The following is an 11,028-nucleotide window of genomic DNA, read 5'->3' as shown; positions in this document are numbered from 1 at the left end:
CTGACACTAACACTGCCAAATAAAACAGACTATTATTTCACCATGAGGTATGACAGTTTGCATCCTCCTGAATTATGACAGGGTACTAGCACACCTTCCAGCAATTGGTGATGTCCTATTGTTTTCCAGTAATACTTTGTGTTTCTTTGGTCTAGCCATATTATAAGGACTGAAATTGCAAGTGTCTATATAGTGTTTCACACTCTAATACAGTTAGTTAATCAACTATCAAGGAAGCAATTCTTAACTACTACAGCAAATATGGATTAATATGTATTCAACTATCAAGTTTAAGTAATTTATCAAAATAATGTTGCTTTTCCCCAGATCAGATGCTTCTGAAGCACTTTTGAAATCATAAGCTCAGCGTTTGCCTTTTGTGGAGGTGATGCTGGAACATCCTTAACATCTCCCCAGAAGGGGAGGAGTGTTTGAGAACCTGGAAGAGATGGTGTGTAGTAATTAAGGTCACTTGCAGGAAAGCACTGTCTGTCGGACACAGAAACGTACTCTTTTCATGTTCAGTGACTTGCTTGATTCAAGTCTATGGAAAACAACTAAGTTACTGGAGGCTATCTTCCCCTCACGCAGCCAACACTAAAACATTCCAGAAACCAAGCAATCTTCCCCCTGCCTACCTCCCTGCTAGCTCAGGCCTCTTCCCCAGCACGAGCTTGGAGGTACATTTTTTTGGGGGTGTAACATCATCATACACTGTACTTCTTCTACCCTCCCTCCCACCCCCCCCAAAAAAAAAAGTCTCATAGGAATACACTTAATTATACACACTCCAGAATAAATGTGAGTACTTGAAGAAAAGAACACCATCCCATGTTGTATTATCTTTTGTTATTAAAAAAAAGGCAAGAGGAAACCCTTGGTAAGAGTGGAGCATACTAATTATGACAAGACATCAAGACATACCAGTTGAGATTTGAAGGCCGCTAGTAACACTTTTTGTAGTAATTAGTGCAAGATAGTTATCCCATATAAACAAATATTTGATGGTAGACTTCAGTGATAAACAATTCACTTGATGACATTTACATATAAATACACATAAATAAAAACCTAGGTAATTTAGGTTTGCAGTTAACAAAAAATACGGTCTGAAATGAATTAAATTTAATTGTATCTAGTTGGATCAGAGCTCTTCCTCTAATGATACTCAAGTATATGGGGTATAAAAAGCGTAATTGTACAATTCTCAATTTAGTAAAGTACTACTCTATAAAAACAGATTCATGAAAACAGCTCTTACATTTTAATGTAAAGTATAAAATCGTATATTTACATTTACATACACTTTACTGAACTACATTGGGTAGCTCACAGTAAAAAAGCATCCCTTTTTGAAAACCTTTTAAAAAATACATCAACTGCAGTTATGATCAAAAGTTGCTAAGTTAGCAGCTGACATAACATCTGTAGTAAAAATATATTTTAGGAAAATACCTGGAAAAATCTAAACACCAATAAACACTTTAAAACTATTTTTAAAGTAAAAATTGTAGCAAAACCCAGAATAAGCTAGCTAGAGTAACAAGAACCATTGCATACTGCTCTTTAAGAGCCATGTAGCAACTTAGATCAGAAGCAGCAGATATAGTAGGAGTTATGTCCTGTAACAAAGTAGAAACTAGAGGAGAATAGGAAAACAGCTGACCAACTTCTCTCTCTATTTATTACCATTTTCACTGGGAGAAGGGTAAGAAGGAGGGATTCTCTCATCTCTCCTTTCAGTGAGCATGTCCTCCATCAAAGGCTAAAGCAAATTGGTAAAAGGAACCCAATTTTGAAAGCCTTGGACCCCATACTTAACCATTTACTGTATGTCATTACAGTTCAGTGGACAAGAAATTGGATTATTACACTACAAGTTGCAGGTTAACTTTAAGAGTTAACACTATTTTGCAATATGAAGTGCTTTTTTTAATATATATATCTATATAATATATAGATATTTGTAAAATACACGTGCAGATTTGATAGAGCAAACTATGGAAATAGCTTTCCTTGAGTCTTTTTTCCATTAACACATTTCTCTCTCCTACACAAGGAGTTTCAGGATTCAACAAGGATTTCCACAATATGATCAAGCTCGTTAAGATCAGATTTACAATTAGAGCTAGAAGTTGTAGTTGTTGGAGAAGAAAATGATTCTAGCCCATCACAGTGTCCCATTTTTGTGTTGCTCATCATGCCTGTTAACATAGTATCAAGATCATAGTAAGAGTTGTCAACTTCTGAAAAGAGGTCTTCCACTGAATTAGGAGTTTTGTTCTCCAGTGTCTCAAATATTTGATCTAACGATTTTTGAAAGTTTCCTTTGTTTTCCTGTGGATTCTCCATTTCCCACACATTACTTGGCAGGTTTCTCGGAGCTTGCACTGAAGAGGCTGTTGACATCGTTTCTGAACTATCTTGTGCCTGGTCGCCCTCAAAGTCTTTACTGAAAGTACTGTAACCTGGAACATGCTTTCCCTCAGCTTGTTCCCTAGATGAGCGACAGAGGATATCTGTTGAAACAAGACGATCCACAGATGCCTGGCCTGTGCTCTGCGTATTTATCATCTGCCAAGTCCCATCTTGGGTCATTTCCTCTTGGATCTGGCGTACCGTGTTGGCTATAAGTACCGAACGACAAAGGTTAGGTTCAACCAGCATGTGACACAGCTGAAGTTTAACCAAGGACATATCTAAAAGTGACTGTCGCTGAAGATTGTATGAAGGAATAGCCTTAATACCAGCCAGAGTTCCTTCAATATCTTCTTCGCCATCGAAACATTTTCTCTTTAATCCTCGCACAAACATTGTGTCCTGTTAAAATAAATAAATAAAAAACCCGTTGTACAACATAAACAGCTCAAAAGGAGGAAAAAAGAGACTTAAAACAGAAAACTGAAATTCGAACAGCAAGTTCTTTGAAGATATAAACATCAGAATTGTCATACCAGGTTATAGAATGGCCAGTGTGGTACAACAGGGGTCAGGAACATATGGACTGGATCCCAAAGACGATATTCGGGAACCAGGGGTGAGCAGGTCCACGAGTCATGGCTTCGGAGAGTGGCATCTGAGAGAGGCAGAGGCTCCCAGCTCCTGGTTCCCATTAAGTTCCAAACTTGATGGAAGTCAGGAGCCACTGCTTCGCACAGAAGCGAACATCTCAACGGCTGTTTTTCACCTAGCAGAGAGGCAGCTTCTCCTCGCTCCTCCTGAGTTTCTACTGGCATGATTAACCTCTAATTTTGGAAATAAAAATACAACCTGGCACACCATCTTTGAAAGATTTGACCCCTGGAGAACACCAACATGCCTAACAGCAACATTTAAAAGAAAAAACATATATCATGGACAGCATATTTGAAAAGGTTAGGTTACTTTGGCTACTTGGAGTGTAACATCTCCATTTGTTCCATATAACTTCAGACATTCAACTGAGGTGTCTATAGCAGTCTTTCAGGTTCCCTTACTTGAGTGAGTAACTGAACAGTGCAATTCCAATGCGAATTGTGCAATTCCAGTAAAGACAGACAGTCATCCTCCGTATAGGATGTACTTCTTTCCCAGCTGACTAACAGAAAACAAAACTCCTGTATTCCTATTTTAGGTTCACCAGCTAAAAGTAAGTGGGGTGCATGAAGGCTTCGGATTATTTCCACCCAAAAAAATCACTTGCTGAATTAGCCAAGGTATGAATCTCAAGCACTAGCCTCCGGATCTTCATCTGAATTGCATTCACTTTTACAATAGTGCCCCACGTGAGTGAAGTATTACAGCTGATCTCTTGAAATACCTTTCTTTTTTTTTGTAAATACAATGGATGTTGTTTCTTTTATTCTTATAAAAGCTAGGATGCAAATGAAAGCTAATACCTAATCTTTACATTTATGCACATTTTATGTCCTTTCCAAGTCTTCTGCCCTTATGGTTCCTCTTTTTGGGGATTTTTAATGTAGTGACCTGATCAGAATGACGTTTTTCAGCTCAAAGACGATAAAGCCCAATTAGTATTGCAATGTCTTTTATTCCACTTCTCTTGGTAAGCCCAAACCTCTGTCTCACTTTTTTGGTTGCTACTGAATGGTTCCCATATTTTCAGAGAGATCTCTTTCAGAGTCAGTAAAAATCCAAAGTGCAACTACATTATTCCTTTCATCCTACATTACAAAGTTATCTGCCCTGAAAACCTGGGAATAACATTGTAGCTACATAAACAAGGACCCTGTATCACACTTCTTACACTGCTGTCTGTATCTGTGAATTAACCTTGTGTTGGATTTGCTGACTCTGAGAAACTTCTTTCCACTGAAGGTACAAAATTCTGTATTATGATTTCTCCAGAGACTATAACACAGAATATAGGAACTTCATCTTAAGGCCATGTTTAACTGATTTCTTAAAAGCTATTAGAGGACTATCAATACGTTAAATGTTTTTGAAGCTCTTTGCAAAAAATGTTTCCTATAACTTAACATAGCTGCATTATTCCCATTAAAAACAACCCAAGTTTCTACTTTTAGATATTCCTTCAAACCTTTAGACTTTTAGATATTCCTTCAAACTTCACAGCTGGGGATACACCACTTTTCATACACATTTGTATGTACACATACACACCCTATGTGAAACAACCTCCAGGAGACATCTTTGGGGACCGACGTTCATACAGGGTTAATTATGTTATTAAGCTTTACACATTCTGTGCAGAGTTTAAAGCTTCTTTTTATTTGAACTTCTTCTCTTGTAAAGAATAATTAGAACTTCAATGGAACATTAACCTGGTTTTCAACCATATACTGTTTGGCATTTAGATACCTCCTAAGGCAATTCTAAGGTTATTCAATAGAATAACTGAATATATCACAAAACTTGAAAACATAGATATATCACACACACATGCACTCAAGTGGAGAAGACAAAGCAAAAAGAGAAAAAAACTTACATGGATTCTTAAATATTTCACGGATTTCATTGTAACGTTCCTTTTTTAAAATAAATAAATAAATAAAGTATTTACTTCTAGTCAGTATCTTACACCATAAAAACCAGGTTCTTTGTCACCCTATTTCTGAGTCCACTCAGAATACTAGAGGATTACTGTTTCACGTTAAGGAGCAAAAAGCTACGTACCAGTAATTGTGCTTGATGTAGTCCTTCCTCTTCTCCCATGCTACTGAGCAAGAGTCCATACAGTAACAGTTAGGGCAGCACCTACCAAGTACCAGGAAGCAAGGTGTCAGGCAAGTACAGGAGATGCACAGCCAAACAGTTCCCCATGTCAGAAACTTATACACCCCTATCTTTCAATTGCTTCAGTTTCTCTATCCTCACGGTACTTCTAGAAATTTGGATTAAATGCAATTTACAGGCAGAGTACAAAGGTGATCTGTGAACAATACATGCAAAATCTGCTACAGGAGAAGGAAACTGCCAATTTAAGTCCAAGTCCTAGGCTATCATCCTGACCTTTGGACCAGCCTCTCCCTTATCCCTGTACCGATGCCACTGAAAGAGCAAACAATATCTTCAGCCATCATCTAAAAGCTTAAGCATTCAGAAAAACTGGAAGAAAGTTTATAACAAAAGCATACAGTTTACACATTTGTTGTAGAAAACCATACATCTCTTTAGCAGCTACAGAAAAAGAGTATGTGAGCACAAACATAAAACTGAAACACAGCAAAGACAGGTAGGATTTTCCTTTAGCAGTAACACAGAAACTTTATGACTCAGATTTACTCTGTAAGATGACAATAATGAAAGCAATTACAGTAATGAAATTATTTGAGCTATAAAGGCTGAGTTTTCAAAAGACATCCAAGGCAAAACAAGTTCCGATATACCAAATACAACTATCAAGTACGTGCAATAATTCCTTTAATTACTAAAGCCAAAAAGAATGTTGTTTCAATCGGCTACAAAAACCCTGTAAGACAAAATATGAATACAACTCAGATACTCTTCTAGACATGTCTGTACTGCACAAGACACTTCAGTGTCTGCAGCTGAAGTACATACCTAGAAAAAAATAAGTTAACTGGACGCATATGCACGTCTTTCTTTGTTTTCTGTTGTGGTTGGTAATTAAAGGTTTTAGAAAACCACTTGCTCTGAAAATTGGGGAGGGGGGAGATGGTTGACAAAGGCCTTTTTCTGGCAGAAAAAAAGCATTTATTTTTCTCCAGAAACTGCATACTTATTAAAACACCACATCAAAAAAGCCACCTTAAACACTCTCGAGCCAAAACCTTTTGACTCAATCCCAAAATATTCAGACTAAAATGCTGTCCTGCCATACAAACTGTATTTCAACCAACTAATTCTCTTTCACAGACTGAGCTCACACCAACAGCCAAGACAGGGTCATGAGGCATCTCAACTACCACTCCAGTGACAGAGATTGAGTAAGTATTCCTTATTTCTACCAAACACCTGATTATGCTATTAAAGTTTTGAAGTTCTTGCTCCTGGGGTATACTCTCAGCCCATTCTATAAAAGAAGTACACTAAGAGCCTGCGAGCAGTTGAATCCCTAAACCCCTGCCAGACACACTTCTGGCTCAGGGTAGGTGACATGGGTGTAAACTTTCTTACAGAACAACAACAAACGTGCAGGTAAAGATGATGCAGTCATGGGAACGATAAACAAAGGAGGTTTTCCAGAGCTATTTTGGATACGTGACAATTTTTAAGGAAGCACCTTTCTCCGTTTGCCTCTCAGAATAGTAGACTGACCCAGGGAGAGACTGCTGATGGGAGCACAGAAGTAAAAGAACCATTATCATCATATCCACAAACTAAAAGACACGGGAGACGCTGGCAGACCAGTCCAGTCTGTAATCTATTAACATACTGAAGAAGGAAGGAGTTTTCCCATGCAACGTGAGTGTGTGATTCTAGGTTCTTCCCTAGAGCAATAAACAAACCACGTGGAACTTCTGTTAGCATAAAAATATTAACGAATTTGTCCATCAAAGCAACTGTTTCTTCAGATTCTATTAACTTGTCATATCAGTGTGTCTCAGAACAATAAAATAAAGAAATACTTTTACAGCCATTATCAGATTCAATTAAAACATTACAAATAAACGACCTCTCCCAGACTTCTCTGGGCAATCACCAACAACTACTCATCTCAAGAGAACGCTAACTTTAAAACCTAATTAATAAAAATGTTAAGTATGTTTCTCTCTGTTAATTTATTTATTAATGTACTCAAAAGGTTCAAGCTGCTGTGTAAAACTTCTTGGTACATGACTGCAAGATTGCTGCTGCTTTTGAGGCAAAGCATTCAAAACCCCCCAGTAACTTTAAGCAGCCTTTGCCTCTGTCCAAGAGGCAGTACCTGGACTAGCTGTATCGTCTCCCTTCTGCTGCTGCTAACCGAGTGCCACGAGCCCAAACCTAGCGTATCAAAACCTTAACTGTTGTTTGAAACAGCTGCATGAAAGAAGTTGTCAAGGAGACAACAGCTATCCGTAAAATAACAGTCCGAAAACAAGGGGATTTGCATGGGATTCTTTTTCTTTTTTGGAATAGTAGCACGGTATTATGCAATTCACTAAAAATGTTGCTTCGGAGATTATGACAAATTCCTGGTCTGTTTTACAAATAAGGTGCCTGAAATTTGATCCAGCTCCTACTAGAGCATCAGCTTACATACTCCAGATCCACATTCTATTCAAATTCAGGTAGCAAATGCTGCAAAACACATATTCAGGTGGTTAAAAACGAGGCATTTGGTTAAAAAAAAAGGCGTTTGCTAACAGTTGGGCTCACAGAGAAGATAGGAAGGAGATCCTAGCGCTGCTTGTCCGTGGGTGGAAGCAGACTAGGACTAGCTAAGCCAAGTGCTGGAGGTTTAAGCAAGGCAATTTTTTTTTTCCTTTTTTTACTGACACGAAGATAGGCATTGTACCTTCCCCTTGGCACCAAATTTTAGGATTCAGTCCCCCGAATTCAAAACCGCCCTTCGCCAACAGCCGTGGCAAGGCACCAAAACCGCGCATAAAGCTGAGGAGCAGAAGAAAAGCCAAGCTCCGGCCTCCCCGGGGCGCAGATGGCGGCGCCTGGCTCTGAGGGAGGGCTGCCAGGGCCAGCACCGGGGACAAAGACCCGAGCACGGCAGCCCCCGGAGGGCTCGGGGGGCAGCTCGCCAGCCCCCGGGGGGCTGCGGGAAGGGAGGCTGAGGGAAGGAGGGAGGGAGAGGGAGGGAAGGAGGAGGCAGGGGGCTGGCACCGGCGGCGAGAGGCGGGACCGGCGGGGCGGGGAGCGAGCCCCGGGCTGAGGCAGGGGCCGGGCGGAGGAGGGGGGAAGCGGGCACCGCGCGGCTCCTCAGCACCCGGCCCGGTCCCGGTTCGCTCCCCGCCCGTCACCCAGCGGCCACCAACGGCCGTTCCCGCCCGCCCCGCGCAGCCGCCATTTTGAAGCGGCTCCGTCCCCCGCCGCCTCCCGCCCACAGCGGCTCCGCGCACGGGGCTCGGCCCCCAGCGGAGCCCCCTGAGGGAAGCTCAGGCAGCCCTACGGCCCCACAGCCCGGTTCAGCTCGGTTCCCCCCACACACACACACTCACCACCCCGCCGCCGGTGCCGTGACCGCCGCCTTCCAGCGCAGGAAGCCCGGCTCCCGCCTCAGCCACGGCTCCGCGCTGGAGGGAGCGGGCGGAGCCCAACACGGCGCCCAGCCCCGCCCCCCTCCCGCCCGCCATCTTAGTGTCGGAGCCCACAAAGGCGCCCGGGGCGGGCCTGCCCCCCCCTCCATCCACCCCCGTTGCCATGGCGGCCGGCCCTCAGAGGGGTGGCGGCGGAGGAGCCCCCCTCAGGGTCGCGGGGGTGCCCCGAGCCCGCTGGCTCCGTGAGCAAGGCTCGTGGCATTTCCTGCCCGGGCTGTGAGGCCGCTTCCTTTGGGGGTTTAAAGAGGGGATAAAAAGTCCCCGCTGCCCCCAAAAGCTGCGGCCTCCGCCCCGAGCCCGCCGGGCTTGGCCGCCTCAGCTCGGCGCTGCCTCACAGCTGCAAGCACTTAGCGTGTCCCCAGCGCTGCGGGGCGGCTGGCGGGGGGGAGGCCGGCTGGTCCCGGCTCCAGCTGCTGCCTCCGGCACACACACAGCCCCTGCTGGCCCCGGGGTGGAAGCAGGAGAGCGGGGGGGGAGCGCAAACTGAGCCCGGAGGGCAAGGCTGGGAGACAACAGAGGGCTGGAGCCGCATATAAGACAGCCACAGCAAATAGGGTTTGCATAGCGAAGTGAGATCAGGTTTTGGGGTGAGACAACCGACTTTTTCTAGATTAGCTGCAATGAATTCAAATAGGTAATCTCACAGCAAATCCTGCAAGAAGCCTGAGCCTCTCTGGAGTTCCTGCAGGATCAGTGCTAGGAAAGTACAGAGGCAGTAGCATCATCTATACAGTAAGGTCCACAAGTCCCCTCTCCTTACTTTCTTTTTCCCTCTTAGCTACAGTCTTGACATTCTTTTCTCCCATAAACTATTCAGTGAAACACATGAAGAACCAGTGAAACGAAATGAGGTTGCTCAAAAACACTACAATCATTACAGTTTCTGATTGACCTGTTGTTTAATCAGAAAATTGTTAAGGGTTCTCAACACTGTCTTTGAAAAAAAAATCTTTGAAAAAATGAGAAAACTGAGTTCTTAGTTGGGGTATGACAAGACTTGATTATTCTCAGGAGAAAAAAAAAAAACAACTCTCACATCTCATGTATGTGAGAAACAAAACTTGACAAGTCAAAATTGAAAAATCTGGACAAACTGATGTAAAACAACACAGCCCAAAGTATTTACTAGAAAGCAAACAATCTCTGATGGGGCTTAAATAACGTTATAAAGAAAATAATTGAATTGTAACCACAATGTGATAAAGGGAATGATCAAATTTTAACTACATGCTCAGGTTTTCATCCACCTACTGTTTTCAGTAAATGAAATTTTAACACCAGGCTGAAAAAGAACAGGTGAAAAGATGTTTCCTAAACAGGCATTTATATCTTGAGAAATTTATCCCAGCACATGAAACCTTTGCAGATAAGGTAATCTGCAAGCAAAAGCAGAACTGATGCCTAAGTTATGAGTTCTGGAGACAAAGCACAGAGCAAAACCAGAAGAGAAATGTCTGCAGAGCAATCTGGTAGGGGAAACTGGAATTAGAACAACAACTGCATTAAAAAAAAAAAAAAAAAAAAGGAGGGGGGGAATTATTTTACAGGTCTGGAATGGCAGGAGACTTTAAAATCAAAAGGTATTTAGCATATGTGCTCAAAGCTGCTGGAGAAATGAGAGATGTTGCACCTGGTGAGAGGCTGCAGAGCGACCTGCTTGCTGGTGTGATGACTAACGCAGACGACAGGGAGGAAAATGATGCAAACCAGCTCAGCAGATCTCTCCTAGGAAGGTGGATTGGCAGCCGGCAGAAACTTTGGAGTGGTGGTCATGGAGGGGTGTAAAAGCACCGGCAGACTAATGGAAGTGTAACCACCACAGAGGAAATGATGGAATGGGGAGGGTGCTCTTTTTGTGTGAAAGCAGCAGGTTTGACAGGAGCAGGCATCGCCTCAGACTCTCCCAGCAGGGCCTAGGTGCAGATCTGGCCTTAGCATGGCTGTTTTTTTTATTTTAGTTTGGGATTGCCTGCCTGAGAGCAGGAGGGCTGGCTCACGAGGAGCTGCTACCCTGACCCCCTTCCCTTAGCAGGGCACCGGGTAGTTGTGCTCGGCACGGCTGGAGGACAGACCCGGCTTCCCTCTGCGTGAGCTGCGTGCGTGCACAGGCTCCAGCCATGCCTCTGCCCCCGTGGCCGAGCAGCTGCGGCTGCCAGAGAGCCCTGCTGGCAACTGGCCCTGGCTCTCCCCAGCCTGCCAGCTCTGTCGGAGAGCCGGCTCTCCCGGGAGCCGCCAGCCTGCCTCTTCCTCTGGCGCTGGCTGGTACCGGGTGGCGTGACCTGCGTGCCACGCTCGCTCGTCTGGAGGCAGCCGCTACCCGCTGCCTCCCTCCCAGCCCCCTTCCTTCCTC

The 11,028-nt window shown here is 43.6% G+C and overlaps 1 protein-coding gene across 9 annotated transcripts; it reads right to left on the bottom strand.

The window, feature by feature from the left end:
- Positions 1–829: 829 nt before the first annotated feature.
- CDCA4 (cell division cycle associated 4) lies at positions 830–9,101 on the bottom strand. 9 transcript variants are annotated; one of them, XM_038179365.2, is made up of 4 exons: positions 8,580–9,101; positions 5,137–5,217; positions 2,955–3,245; positions 830–2,820 (listed from the first exon to the last, which is right to left on the bottom strand). In XM_038179365.2, exons 2-4 carry the CDS (start codon positions 5,173–5,175, stop codon positions 2,065–2,067), a joined length of 1,086 nt encoding a protein of 361 aa, XP_038035293.1. In that variant the 5' UTR covers positions 5,176–5,217; positions 8,580–9,101; the 3' UTR covers positions 830–2,064. The 9 variants fall into 9 exon arrangements, with proteins under 9 accessions (XP_038035293.1, XP_038035295.1, XP_038035296.1 ...); XM_038179367.2 differs by having other exon boundaries at positions 2,955–3,148; positions 8,580–9,090; XM_038179368.2 differs by having other exon boundaries at positions 2,955–3,145; positions 8,580–9,090.
- Between the last annotated feature and the right edge of the window lie 1,927 nt (positions 9,102–11,028).

The sequence above is a fragment of the Anas platyrhynchos genome, chromosome 5 (assembly GCF_047663525.1).
Source record: "Anas platyrhynchos isolate ZD024472 breed Pekin duck chromosome 5, IASCAAS_PekinDuck_T2T, whole genome shotgun sequence".
Lineage (NCBI taxonomy): Eukaryota > Metazoa > Chordata > Aves > Anseriformes > Anatidae > Anas > Anas platyrhynchos.
Note: the sequence above shows the minus strand (reverse complement) of the source record. Positions and strands in the feature narration are given on the sequence as shown.

Excerpts from the sequence above, each read along its gene's own strand:
- CDCA4 (XM_038179365.2), bottom strand. The coding sequence starts at position 5,175 with ATGGGAGAAGAGGAAGGACTACATCAAGCACAATTACTG. Across the intron at positions 3,246-5,136 it reads TACATCAAGCACAATTACTG|AGGTTAATCATGCCAGTAGA; the intron begins GTACGTAGCTTT and ends TTCCAAAATTAG. Across the intron at positions 2,821-2,954 it reads ACTGGCCATTCTATAACCTG|GACACAATGTTTGTGCGAGG; the intron begins GTATGACAATTC and ends TTATTTTAACAG.